Genomic DNA, 19,932 nt, shown 5'->3' on the forward strand with positions numbered 1-19,932 from the left:
ACCCAGTGTGGGTTTTCTCAGCCATGGTGGGAGATCCTGGTCCCTGCTGTGGGCAGCACTGCACTGCCCAGTTTGGGAAAGGTCGGGCAGTGCCAGGCTGCTGTTCCTGGCACTTGAGATGGCTTCTGTTCTGTCTGGGATGAGCTTTGTCTCACCACTCAGCAGGCTCAGCCCATTCTGGTCTCACCAGGTGGAACAGGCACAATGCCCTTGCTGCAGGCCAGTCTCTGGATGTTTTCCCAGCTGCCAAAGGCAGGGGAAACACTGTGGTTCAGTACCATGCTAGAGATCCCCAAGCACTGCCTCAGCCCTCCTCCTTCACCAGCCTCCACCTCCACAGCCTGGAGCACAACTGAAGAAGGCAGAGGTTGCAGGGTTGTGTTCTCTAGAGGTGAGCAGGCAAAAGATGGGATCCAGCAAGAAAAGCCACAGTGGTGACTGCCCAAGGAGGGCAGGAAGGGGAAGAGCTGCTTTCTGAGCCCTTAGTTATTTCCAAAATGCTCCCCCTTTTCCCCCAGGGCCCCAGACATCTGTGACACTCTCAGCTTCTTCCCAAGGTGTTACTCCAGGCAGGCAGGCGAGCCCAGAAAGGACGGTGCCTTGCAGGGGTGCAGGGGTTGCTATAGCTGGAGGAGGTGGCTCTCTGTGTCCAAACGCATGTGCTACTCACAAAACAAACACAGATGCTCAAACTTTCCTCCTTGGAGCAGGAGAGTGAGTCCTGCAAACCCCTATGGCTTCCAAAACCAGAGACCCAGTCACCAAACCCCTGTTATGGCAGCTCTGAGTTAACTGCAGCACGGTTTGGCTGCTGTGGCCATTGCTGCTTAGAGAAGCCTTTACAGAGGTGGGTGTTTCACTGCTCCTACCAAATCCAGACTAAAGGGCCCACTGGGGAGGGACACCCACTGGTGTTTTCACAGCTGTCTGCAAAAACCACTTCTGTCACCTGTGCTGTCACTGCCGTTTTGGTTTGAAACAGCTGCCTGAAATGCAGAAATCCTAGAGAGGGAAGCTCACCACCTTCTCCATCTGGAGGACAACCTTGTCAGAGGCTGTACAGCAGTAAAGCCACCTTGAGAGCACCAGAGGCCACACGTGTGGCCCAGCAGCAGGCCAGCACACCTCAGCTCCTGGAGTAAACTTGCAGGTGAAATAACAGATTTTTAACAAAGCTACAGGTACTGGTTACCTCAGCTGGGCATTGCCACAGTTCATGGACACCCCTGCTACAGGAACTGTTCGCTAGTTTAAGTCTTAATGTTAAAAAGGAGCCTTGGCTATGCAAGACTGTCACTGGTGGCTCTCACCTCTGGGGCATGTTGGACACACCACAGCTGCTGGCAAGCAGGGCACAGCTGTTTGGCAGCTCTTCCACAGGTGCTGTGGAAGGATGTTTCTGGCTCAGCCAGCATAAACCCTGTGGTTGCTACTGTTCCACTGACCTGTCCCAGTGTGGGGTCGTTCTGCCGGGACTGGGGAACACAGGGAAGGGCCTGTTTGTTGCAAAGTTTAAATGAGTCTAGGAAGTGGCTTGGTGCAAACAGTGCATTCAGAGATCAGCCTGCTACATACAGATCTATAGGGTTTAATGAACCAGGGGATCAGAGTTACAGCTTGAGGCCCGAAAGGGAGGAGGGTTGGACATGGGAAGGACAGCAGTGCTGGACTCGGGTTTGGGTGCTGCAAAACTACTGGTGCTGGAAGAAATTCAGCTTCCCTTTGCATGGAGGACGTAGCAGGGCCCTGTGAGCCTTCTCACCCAGGGAGGAGCAGGGACAGCCCAGCTGGATGCAGTCCCTCCCTGCAGCTGGCACCAAACAGCAATACCAACCACGCCAGGAGCAGCCTGGGCTTTGTGGCAATACCCCACTGCCCCTCTTCCCGAGGCAGAGGAGGGAGAGGCAAGGCCCTGCCAGCCCCTTTAGGAGCAAGGATCAGCTATCCTGCCCATGAAGATGATGGTGTTGAGGGCAGCTTCCCGGATGAAAAGCAGGAAGGGCCTGTTGGCATTGAAGATTTTTCTGTTCATGGGGAAGGAACGGCCGGAGACGGTGACAGCTGTGGCAGCTGACGCCTCACTCCCTTCTTCATTCACCTGCCAGCCAAGGGAGAAGATGGGATTAAAACACAGGCATCGTGCAGCAGGGACAGGGCTTGCCCTCCTTCTCCTTCCAGAACCCCAGACTGCTGAGGAAATGAACACCAGGGGTTCAGAGCTATTTTTTTTCTCTTAATGCTACATGTTTTTAAAAAACAAGGGGAAGACATCCTGGGACAGAACAAGGCTCACCTCAAGGAAGGCTTTGTGGAAAGCCTCAGACACATACAGGTCTGTGCGGCCCTCTGCGATGATACCTGCAACAGAGTGGAGAAAGGTTAAACTGAGTTTAGGCACAGCTCAAGAGAGAACACACTCCCATTCATCAGGGCCTGGGATCAGGCAGAAGGCATGGCTGCCCTAAAATGAAAATATGCTCCTCCACATGCAATGGATTGCTAAATTGCCACGTCCTCAGTGCAGAGCTGGGCTGCCTATCCACAGTGGGACTTGACCAGAGTCCATCACTGACTGTGGCAACATCTAAATGCTTTCATGTTCTTGTTCCTCATGTGCTGCTGCACCTAATGCCCTGGCACCTGTGGAGAAATGGCTGCCCCCCACCTCCACATCTCACCTGGGAGTCTGGCATTTTCCGGACTGAAGAGATCTTCCAGTCCCATTTTCCTCAGCTTCTCTTTGACGCTGAAGCTGTCCTCGACACGGAACCGAGGGAGATAAACAAAGAGAGACACCTCCTTCATGGAGTCTATCCAGCCCTGCAGCTTCTCCGACGTCAGGACTCGCTCCACGTCCTCCAGCGGTGTCCCAGCACTGGGCAGGACCAGCACCATCGTGATATCATCCCCTTTGTACGGCAGCTCCAGCACCTGGACTTTGTCCTGGGGGATGAATGCGTAGTGGAATTTGGACTCCTGGTACATAGTTGGGACTTTGCAGGTCTCACCATTGGCTTTATTAAATACATCCAGTTTTGTGTTTGGAGCTGGGAACTGCAATTTCCAGTGCCCCTAAAAGGGAGAGGGGGAGGAAAAACATGAGCACCATGTCTCCCCCAAGGACGTGGGCTCCTCCCCCAAGTCTCTCCCAAGGACATGGGTTCCTCCCCCAGTTTTGTCAGCCATACCTTAAAGTAAATGGTGTTGACCAGGACCAAGACAGTGAGATCATCAATACCTCTTTCTGGGATCACTTCTGTAATGCGTCTCTCTGTCTTATTAGCCACCCACTCATTAATGATCTCCCTGGAAAGTTCTGGCTTCTCCTGAAGGAAGAGACCAAAAAAAGGTTAAGCCAAGGGTTTTAAACACCTCTTTGTGCCCCTTCTGCAGGAGACAGGTTCCCAGGGTGTGTGCTGGGGGAGGACACTGCTCCCAGAGCAACGAGGAGAGGGGACATGGCTGTGGTTAAGGGTGAGCTGGAACAAGAGCAACTGCATCCAAGGCTCCCTCCTGCCTTCACTCATATCCCACACAGCCAGAGCAGGGCACTTCCTCTGGGCAAAAGACAGGGATGCATCCTTCAGCAAAAGTAGAAGGATGGCGGGGGGGAGAAACCAAACAAAAAAGCAAAGTCGCAAGTAGATCAAACCCACTTTGAAGTTCAAAGGCCAGAGTTTGGCTCCATAAACAATTTCACTGATGTTCTGATAAGTCTCGTTGAAGACCAAGGATTTCTCCCCAAAGAGGCGGTTGGCCGATACCAGCTCCGAGGATTTGTTGGCTTTCTTGTAAAGCCGGCAGTTCAGCTTGGCAAAGAAGAAGTGGATCTGATCCGATGTCTTTTCCGAAATGGTGTCAAATCGAAAGACCTGGAGGAGCCAAGCAGCGAGAAGGAATCCATGAGCAGATTCTTGTGCTCCTGGGCCCCACAGCAAGTGGTGGAGGAGCCTTTGCCTCAATAGCCAGGAAATCTGCAGGCCCTCAGAGCTTTGCCCTCCATCTGTAATTGGGAATCCAAATCTACATAAAATGAACTCCCCATCAGCCCAAGATCTCCTTTGGAGTCCAAGTGGAGGATTAAACTCTGCTCAGGTGCTGCTCCTGTGTCTAACTCTGGTTTCCTTGCTCCCAATACTCTGCCTGTGACTGGTTCCAGGTTCCCCCAGTGCTACCACACCCCAGGGATGAGCACTGCACCAGTGGGGCCTGGAAGCAGCTCTCAGGTCATACCAGGTCATGGGAAGACTCAGAAGGATTGTGCTGAACCCTCCTGTGACAATGGCAAAGGCTGTTCCTTCCCAGGAGGAATTATCATGGCCTGTTGAGTACTTCTGGTACATCTTATCTATTTTTACAGGGAATGGGAACATGTAGCAATTGTTTTGAGGGTAGATTTTTGCAGCACAGGGAATTTTTTTATCTGTTCCCAGCTAGAAGGACAGTTATGATTTGTCTACTGCTATCCAACCTCAGGCCTTTAAGCACAGAAAATCCCACAGCACATTGCTCTTCCTATGAAGCTCCTTGTGTACAGGCTCCCCTGCCCTGGAAGTCAGGTGGACTGCAGGGTCTCCCATGTCTCTGATTTTTGTCCTAAGGGAGAGACAGGGAACATGAAAAAGAGCCTCTTCCAATGGGACTTGATTATCACAGCTTTTCCTGCTTTCAGCATAAAGAAATGCTTAGCTATGTGCTTGCCCGATCTGCAAGAAACAAACTGTTCCCATTACATTCCCTCATCTCCCAAAGAAGCTTCCTTTCCTCCATACGAAACCTAATCTCTCAAACCTAGTAAATCCACCCTGAATGCTGGATCTAAATAAGGAGTCATGGGAAGGAGCTAGTATCTAAATACAGGCTGCCCCTTCTCAGGGTCTCGTTTACAGGTCTCAAGATCAGGTTGGATGGGACCGAATAGCTGGTTTTGGCATCTCTGTCCCACCAGGAGTACAATGAGGAGGGGAAGAGTCTGTTTGGTGTAGAGGAAAGACTGCTCAGAGACTGGGATTGAGATGAGCTGCACCAGGAGGACAGTCAGGAATTGTGTGGACGCACATTCACATACTAACACTACAGAGAGGTATCTTGCAAAGTCTCCACTATATGGAATGCTATATGCCAACCCTGGAAGTGTCCAAGGCCAGGTTGGATGGGACTTAGAGCAACCTGGTCTAGTGGAAGGTGTCCCTGTCTGTGGCAGGGGGTGGAACGAGCTGAGCTTCACGGTCCCTTCCCACCCAAACCATTCTGTGATTCTATGATTCGTTTCCCAAGGCAGGGAGCTATCCTGGCCCTGAGAGCATCCATGAGCCATGATCACCTTTCCTGCCTTTCAGACCTGCTACAGGGAAAGGCTGAGGAATCCCACCGACCTCCATGAGCTGCTGGAGGGTGCTGCCACAGGCTCCCAGCTTGGTCATGGCGAAGGCTGTGGAGATGCTGAGGGGTGACATGAAGATGTTCTCCCCATTGTCCTTGGAGTCAGCCAGGTACTTGTAGAAGACAACAGCAAAGCGGGAGTTGGCCTTGGACAGCTCCCAGACCCGGGGGTTGGTGGACTCTGGCAGTTTGTCCTTGGCTGGCTCCTGCCCCTCGCCCTCCGGGGGCTTCCTCTCAGGGTTGCGGTAGATGCAGACAGGGTTGACAGGGATGTCGCGGGGCTTGGCAGTGCAGATGTCCTCCACGGCATAGGGCTCAGGGACAGCCACCCCCCACACGCCCAGGAGACACAGCACCACCAGACGCATCGTCCTGGAACCACAACGAGAGTGCTCAGACACATGGCCTGGCCCTAAACCCATGGGCCTGTTTCAGCCAGGGGAACAGAAGCCCATGCTCCTCTCCAATCCTCCCTTTGTCCTGGAGCTGCAGGATAAACCAGGAGGACAGACAGACACCAGCAGAACAAATATGCCTCCAAGCACGTACTACTTTTAGAAGCAATACACTGAAAAGGGGACTTTCCCAGAGTCCTCTTTAAGCAGTGGGCTCAAGTTTGTACAAAAATATGACTTGAACTTTTGAGTCCTCCCCATCACCCAGCGAGGTGGCTACAGTGCAAGGGCCCTGCCTGTGTGGTGTTTCCCCAGGGTCACCTCACGCTATTTCAGTTCCTGATGCAGGAGATGCTACGGCAGAGAAGAGAGGTGATAAGGAAGAGGTCTCCAGGGGAGTTGGTCCCTCCATGCACTGAGCATCTTTAATATCCCAAAAATGCATTTTGTAAGCATGTATGGTGTAGCTGGTGCATCCCAGCTATACCTGTCCAAAGTTCATACCACTTCAATGCAAACTGGTTGTCCCTGGTACCGGAGGAGGGCAGGATGATGTTAACCACCACGTTCCAGCAAAAGCAGGTCTCTGAAAATCTCCCAGCAAGGCAGAGATGATTTCTTTTCTACCTTTGCTAAAGCACACAGAATCATGGAATGGTTTTGGTTGGAAGGGACCTTGAAGACCACCTCATCCCACCCCCTGCCATGGGCAGGGACACCTCCCACTAGCCCAGGTTGCTCCAAGCCCCGTCCAACCTGGCCTTGGACACTTCCAGGGATCCAGGGGCAGCCACAGCTTCTCTGGGCAACCTGTCCCAGGGCCTCCCCACCCTCACAGGGAAGGATTTCCTCCTAAATCCCAACACCCTTCAGCTCTGGCAGCGAGGCCTCAGCCATGCCAGGGCCGACACAGCACGTCCTGTGCACTGGGGTTCCGAGATGCCCTTTGCATGACCTGGGTTCGTTCACATCCCTGTGGCAGGAAGCTTCCACACCACAGCCACAGCAGCTTGAGAAACAACTACTGGGAAGGGTTGGCAGCCTGCCCAGGACTTACCTACCACAGGAGACTTTTTCAAACATGTATCTGACTCAGGTAGGTCTCTGCCTGCCCCCGCACACTCACTGCATGGCTACCAAGCATCGCCTTCTGAGAAACTAAATTAAAAATCAGCTGCATTTAGCACTGGTGACCTCTGTGTCTGTGATCTTGCAGTGCTGGTGGGCCAGCACCTGTGGGAGGAAAACAGCAGCATCAAAAGGGCTGGCGTGGGATGAAGGAGAGCTCTGGGTTCTTCCACAACCCCCTCCCCAGGCTAGTGGACAATGACTTCATCTCTGCTCCAGTTCCTCTGCAAAAGCAGAAATTACCTCATCTGGCACCAAGACTGTGTGGAGCCCCAAGGGCCCCTCTCCATCCACTGATAGCACAGCAACAAGGACTGTGAGAAAACATGCAAAACAAGAGGCTGACTCAGGCCACTGCCACAGTTCTTGCTGGGAATGACAGATTACCTTCCAAAAGGTTCAGGACAGATGGGACACCACAAAGGGCAAAAAAATCCCACACTTAGTGCTGCCAGCTGCAGCAGGAAGGATGGCCCCAACAGAAAGGACAAGCTCACCATGGTCCCTGCCCCGTCACTCTGCTCTCCTCTAGGGAAAGGCAGATCCTGACATGCCTGTACAAGGACAAATCCCTGCTTCTGCCCAGCCAAGGCAGCTCATGGTGCCTGCCATGGCGCAAAGTGCTGCTAATCCGATCTCACACTTAAAACCAAAGCACAGGAGTGAGGAGAACACCTCATCTTCACCCTGTCCTGACTAAACGGAAAAGACTCTCTATTTCTACTCCACAGTAAAGTCCTGGGCTGTCACTAGAGGAGATACAGGACTTTGTGCTACCCCCTTAAACCAACTTCACCATCCACTAAGGCTGACCTTGCCCCTGATGTGTCCAGTCTTGGCTCTTACAGGCAAGAGCCTTTGCTATTTCTTAGGCCAGCTCTTTGTTGTAGCACTTGGCCAAAACCCATTCCTCCTCCCCTCACAGCTCTTCAACACTCCCTTTTCCCTTGCAGCACTGCCACATAGTCCATGTGTCAACAGTATTCCCACAACAGCACTGCCTGAAAGGGGTTACTGGCAAGGGAGAAAGTAGAAACTAGAAAAAGCTCTTAGAAGGGTGAAGCAACAAAAAAAGTGCAGAAAGCCAAGAAACATGTTGCTGATTCAGCTTCAATCAGAAGGCTCTGGGGAAGTGTCGAGAAACTCCCCCATCCCGCAGCTGCTGTGCCACAGCTGGGCTCCAGCCAGCACAGGCCCTTTCCATCCCACTGTTCCTCATGGCTGCAGGACGGGGCAGCTCAGTGGGCTTGCAGACCCCCAGCACCCACCCTGCTGAACCTACTGGGGGTGCTGGTGGGGGTGTGACTGTCCCACAGCACCCACACACTGCGTACAGAGCCCAGCTGATGGGAAGGAGCTCAAACCTCCTTCAGCTTCCCTGCCGTGCCACATCCCAAACTCTGAGTGCAAAGCAAACCAGGAGTGCTCTTTTACAGCCAGCAACTACTCAGGACATCCTGACCTTAGGGATTCTCTCCACACCAAAAAGCATTGCTGCAGGTTGGGGATAGAAGTCAAGCATGATGCTTTAGTGAGCTGTACAGAAGTCAGCCTTCGTGAGAGTTGGGATAGGAGGAAGGATCCTCTAGAAAAGAGCAAAAAAACCCACTCTGGCAGCGCTAAAATTCATAGGCTCCTGTGAAGGGAAAAGAACCTGCTACAAGGAATTAATTAACAATGAAAGATTAGTGAAATTTGTTTCTCTTACCTGCTCCTCCAGCCTTCTACTTTTAGGATGTAAATGCAAATTGTTAAGAGGACAGTCTTGCTTGAGCCCAAAGCCGTTTCCCCACTGGATTTCTGTGCTCAAGCAGAGCTGAGACAACAGCAGGGGACAGTGGGAGGGGAGTAGGATGCTGAGGTCAAAGGCTGATGACCAGCTGCTGGAGGTTAAGCAAAGAGCAGGAAAAAAAGCAGTGTTTAGTTTGAAAGAGGTTTTAAAGTTCAATCTGACAAGGGAAAGTTTGACCATCTAGCCCACACAAGTGCCAGATGCCTCCAGTTCCTGCCCACAGCAAATTAACTGCTTATCCCATGAGAAAAAAACCAAAACTTTCAGGCGTTCAAATAAAAATGTGGTGATCCAAGGCATCTTTAATTCTCATTTGGGTATCTTGTAGCTTAGCAAAATGTCTCCCCACCCTGTCACCTGCCCCCCATTTTCACACAGGCACAAGTTGGGAGAAGCCGCCCCACTTCACACGCCGCAGTTTCAAATAACATCTTAACCACACTCACCTGGAACAGGCTCCCCTGGGAAGTGGGCACAGCCCCAAACCTGCCAGAGCTCAAGCAGTGTTTGGAGTTTGGACAACACCCTCAGGCACATGGTGGGATTGTTGGGGTGCCCTGCATAGAGTCAGGAGTTGGACTTGATGATCCTTGTGGGTCCCTTCCAGCTCAGGATATTCTGTGATTCTATGCCCTTTCACTTGTACAACTGGAAAGCTGAGGATTAGCAACAGCTCCCCCATCTCCAGTCCAGATCCACATGGCAGTGTTGGGAGCAGGACTGAGCAACACCATTTCTGATGTGGGATGCAGCTGCTCTATAAATTCCAGTGTTGCCTCCTGAACATCAAATTCCAGGAGCAGGCTGGCTCAGCAGGTGCTACACCTGCCCTGTTCCTGGCCTCCAGTAAGAGCCCAGGTCTTAATGCAAAATGCAGCTGCAAAATGGTTTGGGGGAAGTAAAAGGCCTTACTATACCAGTATGGGATATAATTAAAAGGGACAGAGATTGTGGAAATAAATTAAAAGATACTGTAAAATGTCCTCCATGAGAAACGAAGGACCTGTGCACCGCACACCTTATTGCTCCAGGTGGCTGCTGGTTTAATTTTCTGAGGTACCTCACAGGTCCCAGGGTCTCCGGGATGAATTAAGGATGCTCCACACCAAGGCAGACATCCAAGCACGGGTTTCCATTCACCCCCACTTCTCAGGGGTAGTTTAAAGCAGTAAAACCAAGAGCAAACACCTACTGTTTTGCACATGTCACAGAAGTGCCCAAGCTATCCCTTCCCAGGAGAGCAGAGTAAACCTATTTTTTGAGTGCAGCACGTAAATGGTAATTTGTTGCTGGTTCAGGTCGAAGCAACAGCCCACTCACACCTGAGCAGGGATATCCCTAAAGAAGCATCCAAGATGCCAGTGTGTTCATACAAGCCATTAGCTGCCCCATCTGCTCCAGTGGAAGGGCTGTTCTCCAAAAGCTGCTGCTCCCAGACCCAAAGCAGGGACCAGAGGCTCAAACCCATCGAGCACCAAAGCCTGGCAGCCTGGGGCAAGGGAGATGAAGCATCAAGCCTTGGTTTTAGTCTCTCCCACACTTGTAGTCCAGAAGACAGGGAGTTGGAGTTCACAGTTATGGGGAAGGAGGTTACAGAAACAATTGAAGATATTCTATTTGGAAAGAAACAGCTTTTAAATACATCTGAGTGGTGTATTTTCTTAGTTCTGTTTGTGCTTTGGGTGCTGACTGTGGAGTTTTATGATGAGGCACAGTGCACTCAGAGAGTGTGATGGGATCAAAGAATCTCATGTTCTGGGCTCGCCTTCTGCAGCTCCTTTCTAGCCTAGTAGCCACACCTAAAGGGAAAAAGATCTTCCAGCAGGTACCATCCACTTGAACCCAGTTCCCCCCTCTTTTCCACATAAAAAAAAAATCCCAGTTTCCCCAAATCTCTCTTGATGCAGAGCACCCACCACTCCCTTCCAAAGGGATCTGATGCTCCACAGCACTTCAGATCTTCCTTTCAAAAGCCAGAAGGCTCTGCCTGCCCTGCAATAGGAGAAGGAATAGTTTTTCAGCCAAGCAGCAGCCTTGGTTTGGCCAGTTTCAGATTTATAGCCAGATAATGACTTGTTAGAATCCACAAAAAGGACAGAAAGGAGAAGATTAAAAACCACAAAGCAGGCTGTGGAGCAAACCTTCATCACTCTAAGGCAAGTCCCAAACCAGGCTCAACATCAGACGAATGCTGCTCCCTCCTTCTCTGAAGGCTTTGGTTTTTAGATATGTACTCTTGAGCAATTAGCAAAACATTATTTTGAGTATCCTTTCTCATTCACCTCTGGTGAAGGAGCCACTTTGTTTACAGGTGGAGTCAGAAGAGAACAGACCAGACCAAGGAGAGACATGTGGCTCCTCTGCTGTTTGGCATCTCTTATGCTCCAGCCCAGCAGAGAACAAACACACCTTGACCTGGAGAAAGCCTTAGAGAGATGATCTGACAGTCCTACGCCTCACACCAAATCTAGAAGAATGCGCATTCACCCCAGACAGAAAACGAGAGATATTTCAAAGTGTTCTCCATTAATTTATCATTTAATATAAATGCTGACAGAAAAGCAGGTAAGACCTTGTCTATTTACAAACCAAATAGCGAATCATCACCTTTCCACCAGTTTTTGTTGAATCTGCAACACAAAGGACCCTTAGACACTATGTGAGAGCAAGGTGAGGTTGAGTCAGATTTAAGAGGCAGAAAAGCAAGGTGAAGACTGAAGAAATAACATTTCAACATATGGCTTTTTCTACATAACCACTATGCACATACAATAGGTCTCCACTCCCTTGTCCTTTCGTACAAAGATGACAGGGTTGGCTCTATAAGTCTGAAGAGAAAATAAAGGAGACAAATACTGACTTTCAGATCTCTGGATCCTTTTGCCTCCTTCAATCCACTCTGTCCCACTTCAGCACAGTATCTAAAAGGTTTTTCTTTCAAGTTTAAAAAGCATATTGCAGGAGTAAAGACAGAGGGAGATGGATATAGAGAACTCTTTCTTCTACTCCTTTTGTCATCTCAGTTTTCACCAAAGGTAGCAAAGCATCCAACCTTTCCTGGAAAAGAGGCACCAACTCCCTGTGTGCCTCTGAACATCTCCCCTGTGACTAGGCCTGTATGTACAAGACTTCAAAATTCCCCTGAACTTGCAAAGAATTCAATTTATGGAATTCTTCTCATACATTCTACTTCATCTCTACTCCTATTAAGAATGTTTTGATAGTTACAGACAATAAATATCCACAATATCAACCCAGAGTCAGCCTTTCCCATAAAGGAGTGAGAATTTTTGTTGATGGGAGGGAAGAGCAGAAAAGGAAGAAAACAACAGAAAGAGAAGAAAAGCAAGAAAAAACCCAGTTCGAACAGAGACTGAATGAACATTTTGTTCAGCACTGATTCATGAGAACAGGAGACAGGGAATTTCACTTATCCAGGATCCTAAATAAATTCAAGAAATAGTTCATAACCCGACTCAACAAACCTCATGGTCTCCATTTTATTACCTAGACTATCCTTTATTTTATTTTTGTTAAATATACCTCTGCAGGGCACAATCACATACAATCAATACGATTGGAAAATTACATGAGCTCTATCCCAAGCATATACGCACCAATATTAAAAAGTTATTTAAAAAACAAACAAACCAAAAAATTAAAATAAAACTCCACCCAAAAAGGTGATAATGACTGCAGAATGTCTCGGGGAGACTTGTACGGAACTAACAAGATTGAAGAAAATTAGGCTTACAGAAACCAGGAAAAAAAGATCATCTATAGAGAAATCCCACAACTGGAAGCAGATGATTTCAAAGAGGGTGTGGGAGCCGTTGTAGAGATCCCACAGTTCTTCCTCCCTCCTCTCACATGTGCCTTTTCTCACCTCTTCCTCCCCACAGCAGCAAATACAATAGGGAGAGAGCTCGACACTCCACTACCAGTTACAGGAAACAGGGAAGAACAGCCAAGCTACAGCACGGTTGCTAAGCTGACTGCAAGGAAAGCTCCTTTTAGCATGGAGGCTGCTTACACAGCAAGCAGAAGCCAAAGGGGGAATGGGAACTCCTTAAAACTAGGAAAAACTCTCAAAATCATTTGATTTGCCCAAGCTGAGCAGCTTCACCTGTGAGAGGCTGCGGGTGAACGGTCCCAATTGTGAGCTGGGCAGCAGCTGGGAGGTGAACGGGGCAGCTTCTCCTCCTCTCCCTCAGGTTGCTTCACACATTTTTAAAAGGCTGCTGCCAAGTTTCTTTTTAAAAAGCTACAAATAAAGAGGTCAGCACACACATCCAGTTGTGGGATCCATCCAATACACAGTCTGGTTTGGATGCCAAAGACTTGTGAGTACTGTCTGCCACAGAACTATAAATTAGGCATTTTTAACATTACAAAGAAGCAAATAATTTCTTAAACATCAAATATTCCACAAGATTTTCTTTTTCTTTTTTGCTTACAGATATATTTTCCCCATATATATTTCACATGTAATTCCACCATGTCTAATGCTTTTTATTTCCAGAGACACTGCACCACCTGTTGCTTCCATCTCTCCCAACACTGCATGTTTCAAATTGAAATTGATAATTGTGTTTTCCTAGAGCTTTCAGATCTCAGAATCAGTTGTTTCCTGGCATATGAAAACATCCAACTGGTATATCCAAGGAAAGCTGCCTTGCTGGATGTACCTTGTCACCTAAACCTTCCCAACTGCTGAACACTTGGCAATTGGCACTCAAATCATACACAGACTCACTGGAATTGCAAAGATTGCCTGGGAAAGATCAGTTAATTATCCATGTTACTAAGCTACAGGCACCCAATTTCGAATATTATGGCCACATACTTTAAGCTTCAAATGACTGGGATGTTCCTATGCAGACAAATCCACATTGCCACGTGCTTGGTTTTTTTTGGGAAATTTCAGGAAAAGCTGCAGCCTCTTTGCTTACCAGTGTTCAAAGACTTCCCACGACATGATATCACACTTGTCATTAGGAAATTATATTACAAACAAAATAAGCATTAAGTTTCTTCTCCTTTCCCTGCTAATTAAGCTCTACTTGCATCACAAGAAGTGCCTCGGAGGCTGTGACAACACTAAGCAATTACATTCTTCCTCTTACAGAAGAATGAAGACCACATGTTAACTGTGTAAGGACACTGTACTGCAATAACATTCCCCAAAATTCCTTACTTATACTGTGTAACTTGAACTAACTTACTCCAGCCTCTTTCATCCATTGGTATTCCCTCAGAAAATAATGCAGTTGGTAACACTTGACTATGGAAAAGAGAACTCCCAATGATGTTTTTGACATTTCAGTGTCTACTTGATGTGAGAGCAAATCAATTTGTGCTACAAAATAATCAGTATGTTGATTTACAAGTAACAACCACCCAGCTCTTGGCACCAAGGCTGTACCCAAAAGGTGGCTCAGAAGATCTGCTTCACTTCCCTCAGAAATTCAGTTTACATTACTCAAGGGAGGCAGACGTTTTTCCAATTCATGTCAACTCAACAACTTTTGCTTCCTGGGTTGTTTTTTTTCATCCAGGCAACTTGATATATTACGATACAAGAAATTAAGTTGCTGACACACTGAGGTTTTTTGGTTGTTTTTATATCAGCAACATTAGGAGGCAAAATGGAAGGCTGTGTTTTGGGAAGTGGATTATGACAAAACTTGAATCATGGCCTAGCACTGCTCTGCCTATCCTAGGACGACAAACACTTCCTCATACACACACAGACAAGCACAAAACTTGCACACTGCTTATATGTCTGGGTGTTTTCCCTATTTTAGAGCAGAGAAGGAAGCTGGCACCCCTGCCCTTGAGCCTCCTGAATACTGGCACTGAATTTCTCAAGACCATAAAAGTGGGTCTGAAATAGCCAGTCCAGCAAAGATACTTTTTATTGGGGTTCTTCAGATAACTGTTTGCTTTGTTATAGTCCAGATTTATAAATGGCAATGGAAATGAGGGTTTGTGCTACTTGGACTTAGAGATTTCTCTCTGAATCTAAAAACCTTGGTACCAAGTCTGCAAGAGTTTGAGCAGATCAAGGAAGGGAAATGCAAGTGGCTTTCTTGTATTATCAATAAAAGCCTCAGTCCTGGCCCTTTTTTAAGACAAGAATTTGCCCCACCTTACTCAGTTTGTGCTGTCAAGAGACAATATGACCATACAAGTTTGGTTCTTGCACATCTAATTTAATGTAATGCTAAAGTCTGACAAGTCTTTCCGGTTCCAATGGGCTTAAAAGTCAGTCACGTTTGTAACACAGATTTATCTTTTAATGTAACTGAAGAGATTTTCCATCAGTATTCAATTTAAACACTTAAAGACAAGGCTTCTTGGATTATGAGATTTCTATGTTCCTTCTCCCTCTCCAAATGAGCCATTCCATCAGCTGAGAGAGTGCATGAGAGACTGAAAATACATCACAACACCCCAGATACATCTCAGTACATTGCAAATTGTATGACTCAATGGAATGATTTTCCACAATTGAATGCATGGGCAAGGTTTGACAATCATTAACTTCTAGAAATTGTTATTAGGATAATACAGTCAACTCACGATACCCTACAAACGCTTGACAATCAAAATGGCTACATCAGGGAAAAAAAAAAAGTGTAAAGCACAAGTCTTTGGCTCTCCTTTAAAGAAAACAGCAGTTTATCATGTTTATACAGATCCCCCGTTTGCCTACCAGTAGGGGCAATATCACATTTGTGCATCACTGAGTAATAACACCATTAGAAAAGGCAACTTCACAGAAGTTATTGGCTAAGCGAATTCATTTGAATGCTCTGTTTTGAGGCAGCAAGCTGTCACTGTTACACAATCAGGGAGGGTGGATGGGCAAGCCACAGGAGGAAAGGAGGAAAAAAAAAAGGGAGTGAAGGCTCAGAAAAAACAAGACAGAAAAGAACTTGAGAAGGAAGGGGATAACTGTGCTGCAAGCTTGAAAAGTGCTCTGATCTAGAGAAAACAAGTCCTACTCTGAAATGGGACAGCATGCAAGAGGGGCAGAAGAAACAGGTTAAATTTCTCCTATTAAGAAATCAGAACTAGGTCACAGGAAAGGAAGAAGAGATAATGACAGGAGAAGGAAAGTAACACTACAGAATAAACAGACATTTCTACACTGACTGTATCACTGATGCACTGAAGCTCAACCTTCCGCTTGAAGCTTTCTATTTGGGGGGGTTTGTCCGTGCCAGGGCTGGAACCCAGGTACCAGCGAGGGTTAAGAGTTGTCTGGTGCAGTAGGAAATTCCACCTACCTACCAAAGGATGCAGCAGTGCCCTAACACCATGCTAATACTGCTCCTTCTTGCCCAGGTGGAAGGAACTAAAGCAATCCGTAGCCAAGACCAATCTCACAGAGGTGGGCAGCACTCCTGTACAACTGGGACAGTGATGGGCTATAGCAATGACCGTAGCAGGATAGAGAGTCGCTCCAGACATTTTGACTCTCAGCTTATTTGCTGTAACCATCAATGCTGCCAACTGCATGGAGAGCTCTCTGTTCTCTGAGTTCTCCCAGTTTTTCCACAAAAAGGGAACATTTCATGTGCAGTTTTCAGAAAAAGACTTAAAAGCATGCACTGCACTTTGCTGTTCAACTTGTTTTAATCAACTTAACTTCTGCAAAAAGAAAAAAAAAAGGCAGAAAAGGGGGAAGAGGAGGAGGAGAAGAACCAAAGCTAAAAATCAATACTGTTAGTAGATATTAAACACACTATTTAACAAGCCAAACTATAATTCTGAGCAAACAGGGCATTCACCTGGACACACTGATCACAACAAGGACACTACACACAAAGTACAGCATGGACAGTTGGATGAAGGAAAAAAAAAAAAACAAACCAAAACAGTAAGGTCTCTTTTCTAATCCCCAAGTTTTGGAAGCATTCACCATATGCAGGCCAGCAATCTGAGTAGCTCTTACTGCAGAATTCCTCCCAGTAGAAAAAGTGGAGAAAGGAAAAATCCCTAATCTGGCAAGAGAACTAGTTAAATAAAAGGTAAAAAGGTTTTTGCCCTCCAGATTTTCTTCCTAGTGTTGCAAATGAATCTGTTGGAGTCAAACCTATTGTAATCGTCTTTGAAAATTAATTTTACATCCACAATTACTGCAGTCAAAAAAAGGAACATTCTGGGCTTGTCCTCCTAGTTTAGAATATTGCCCTATTTATCTCAACTAAGGTGAGCTTCCTGTGTTAATAAAGACACAGCAGGAAGGTATAAACTAATTAAAACCAAGGAGAAGGCTGACTTGAGGGTGGTGCTCTGCACTAAATGATGGGAGGAGAGGGCAGGCTGCCTGTGTCAGGTAACTTAGGAGCAGGCAGCCAGGGAAACACTTTCATCATCCTCCTGGCCAGAGCAGAGAAGGGAGGAACAGACTCATAACTGCATCCCCCCAGCCCTGCTGGGCTCCAGGGGAGCGGCTGGAATGCTTGGCCTCAAGCAGCAGGTACGGATGGGTGGGGACAAGCTGGAGGTGAAGCTGCTCTAGTGCAAAGATGGTTCTTTGCCCAAAGTTAGGAGGGGCTAGAAAACAAAGCAAGCCTCAAACTGCTCTTGGCAATGAAGAGGCCAAAGTCCAACTAAGAGTGAAATAAACCCATGTGAAGACATATGGAGAGTGGGGGGGTGTGAGCTGAAAAATGCCTTTATTTTCATTCAGTGCTTCTACCTCCCAGACATTTGATCACAACAGCTGCGCTCATGCGAAAAAATTCTTAAAACATACCCAATATATATACAGATATAACTATGTATACATGTATATATATATATTTATATATAAATTTTTATTTAAATAAAAAAGAAAGCTCGAATCCCAAGCCAATATGTGTATCAAATCCTTGACCAGCCAGGTCTGTAGGGCATAATCAAATTCAATGTGAAATAGTATATAAACGCGGTGCCTTGACTGGGCAAATTAAATAATTGCTACTCAAAAGAGTCTTCTGTTTGGACTCTCCTACTGGTAGGCAATAGTGGGACTGTATCCCCTCCCACCCCCCCTTTTGTTTTATTTAACAGTATGATGAATGCAAAGCTTAGCCCAAGATTGCTACGACCTCAGCAGGAGTTAAGGTTAAGGAAAAAAACTAAAACCCAAGAAAATTCAATAACTCTTGCTTTACCCAACCAAAGCAATGCAGTAATTTATTACATAACCAGTGCTTTCCCATTTAGTAGTCTAACCCAGAAAAAAAAAATGAGAACACAGGCCAAGAAGGTGCAGAGGGAGCAGCACTTTAAAATCGTTCTCCAGGGCTCTTTGTATCCAGGGTCTCACCCTAGTGTATGTCAAAGGAGTCAAAAAATGTGCAGCAAGAATAAAATCTTTCATTTCTTTAATTTTTAAAGAAAACATCAGAAAAGGTTGATGGCTTCTCCAACTTATACTTACAAAGCATGTACTTGGAAAAGCATTGGATCTATCAAGCAAATTTGCTTCCCAGTACTTCTGGCAGGATTTGTGCTGCACCTCCAGTTGCCATTTTGATGCAATATTTTCCTTAGGAAAGGAGAATCCAGGAAGGATTCACTGCAGCACTGACAGACAAGCTGCAGGCTGACTCTCAGGTGCCAATTTCTAACATACAGACCTTAAACAATGCCACCTTTAAAAAACCAAACCACAACAACTGCTGAGTTGCAAGGATTCTGTCACTTGTAGTTTAAATTTAATGATTTAAGTAAGAAGCTGGGGTTCAGCTCCTGGCCACAATGGGAAGAATGAAGTTTGCTGCACATCTTTTGACACTGCAATTTCACAGCTACTCTCCAACCCTCATTCCTTGTTTACTCTTAAACCACACAAGGAAGCGGCCAGATTGTTTTAGTCATTGAGAAATTAGGTGATAAGGAATTATGCACTGGGTATGTAATAATACCAAAATAAAAGAAAAAACCTACTTCATTAAGATCATACAATTAATCAAACAGAGTATATATATAATATCTTTTTTTTTAAGCCCTGGGATTCAAGGCGTCCAAAGTTATTAAAATAAAGTTCATTCACAGAACAAAAACAAATTTAATTTGAATTGCTTGCAGATACTGCTAATTTTCATTTTTTTTTAATTAAAAAATGCGTTAATGTGAACTATGTGCAGGATTTGTTTCTAGTAGTTGTGTTTGTGCACATTGCCTCTGGACCTGCTGCTCTGCTACTGCTGCTGCTCCTGGCTTTCTCCAATTACCCCTGGAAAAAAAACGTGATGGAAGGTGCTGCCACCCTGGCAGGAGGAGCTCGGGGTGTGCTGGCCTGGCTTCATGGAGCAGATGTGGGTGTGACTCCGGCTCGCTGGGAGTCGTGGCTGTCCCCTCCTCCCTCAGGCTCCTCTGACAAGCTCAGAGACGCTGCCTTGTTTGACAGGAGGCCAATGTTCTCTTGTGTCAAAGCTGATCCATTCGGAACATCACTGCTGGGGGAAGGTTGAGGAGAAAGGGGAAGTGGGTGAAAAGAATTACTGAGATTTTTCATTTATTTCAAGTAAAATGACTTCAATGAACACATTCCAGAATATTTAACTCACCTGGATAGTTTATCTTACGTTTGGGTTTTTTTTTAATGTAAAAACCATAAGTGGTGGTTCTGATTTCATTACTTTCAGAGTTCCATATGAAAAAACTAGTTCCTGCTCTGGAGGCTTCAATCTAATGGTGCAGTGCAGAACTCAAGAATGGGTTATAAGAAGAAAGTGCAAACTTCATCAGCAACTGAGGGACACATTTTCTGATTAAATATCCAGATTCCAAACTGCTCACATCAAGTTATGTAAACATAATGACATCTGAGCTTCTCTGTTCAATACTAGTCTGAATATGCACAGATGCTTGTGGCCATCTCAAAATACTTGCTGTGGACATTTCCAGCATTCTGAGCCAACATCTTATTCCAACTGTCTATTAAATGTGAACTGAAATCAATCCCAGCATCTCCACACAAAAAGATAACTGCCTACAAATTAAATAGAACTTAGTTTCAAAGTCACGTACCTTCCTGGACAAATCCACATGACAAACCTTAGCAGGGTGGAATAACTTTCCTTTCACATTTAGGACAGCTATTTTCTTTGAAACCAATATAGCAGGTAGAGATTTCTTTTATGGTTGTTGTTTATCTCCTGCTCCTCCCTATTAATCATCCAATACTGTCGAGATGGACTCCTGGTCTGACAGATTTTGCAAGTCTTCTGT

General features: G+C 46.6%; 2 protein-coding genes across 15 annotated transcripts in view; both read right to left on the bottom strand.

The window, feature by feature from the left end:
• Positions 1 to 1,572: 1,572 nt before the first annotated feature.
• Positions 1,573 to 8,777, bottom strand: SERPINC1 (serpin family C member 1). 2 transcript variants are annotated; one of them, XM_064664118.1, is made up of 7 exons: positions 8,614 to 8,777; positions 5,376 to 5,754; positions 3,657 to 3,872; positions 3,189 to 3,326; positions 2,679 to 3,072; positions 2,294 to 2,358; positions 1,573 to 2,098 (listed from the first exon to the last, which is right to left on the bottom strand). In XM_064664118.1, exons 2-7 carry the CDS (start codon positions 5,748 to 5,750, stop codon positions 1,925 to 1,927), a joined length of 1,362 nt encoding a protein of 453 aa, XP_064520188.1. In that variant the 5' UTR covers positions 5,751 to 5,754; positions 8,614 to 8,777; the 3' UTR covers positions 1,573 to 1,924. The 2 variants fall into 2 exon arrangements, with proteins under 2 accessions (XP_064520188.1, XP_064520189.1); XM_064664119.1 differs by lacking the exon at positions 8,614 to 8,777 and adding an exon at positions 6,282 to 6,377.
• Positions 8,778 to 11,216: 2,439 nt separating this feature from the next.
• Positions 11,217 to 19,932, bottom strand: part of RC3H1 (ring finger and CCCH-type domains 1) — a 62,300-nt gene continuing 53,584 nt past the window's right edge. For 9 of the 13 annotated variants that reach the window (XM_064664102.1, XM_064664105.1, XM_064664110.1 and 6 more), the window contains one exon: positions 11,217 to 19,157. In XM_064664102.1, the coding sequence (XP_064520172.1) occupies positions 19,004 to 19,157 (154 nt within the window). In that variant the 3' untranslated portion in view covers positions 11,217 to 19,003. The remainder of the gene's footprint in view (positions 19,158 to 19,932) is intronic. The other 4 variants (XM_064664111.1, XM_064664107.1, XM_064664109.1 and 1 more) reach the window with 1 other exon arrangement.

The sequence above is a fragment of the Pseudopipra pipra genome, chromosome 9 (genome assembly GCF_036250125.1).
Source record: "Pseudopipra pipra isolate bDixPip1 chromosome 9, bDixPip1.hap1, whole genome shotgun sequence".
In the NCBI taxonomy this organism is placed as follows: domain Eukaryota; kingdom Metazoa; phylum Chordata; class Aves; order Passeriformes; family Pipridae; genus Pseudopipra; species Pseudopipra pipra.

Bases quoted from the DNA above. Each gene is read 5' to 3' on its own strand.
- SERPINC1 (XM_064664118.1), bottom strand. From the start codon at position 5,750: ATGCGTCTGGTGGTGCTGTGTCTCCTGGGCGTGTGGGGGGTGGCTGTC. The intron at 3,327-3,656 runs GTGGGTTTGATC...CTCTTCCTTCAG, and splicing joins TCTGGCCTTTGAACTTCAAA to GAGAAGCCAGAACTTTCCAG. The intron at 2,099-2,293 runs GTGAGCCTTGTT...CTTGGCTGGCAG, and splicing joins TCCACAAAGCCTTCCTTGAG to GTGAATGAAGAAGGGAGTGA.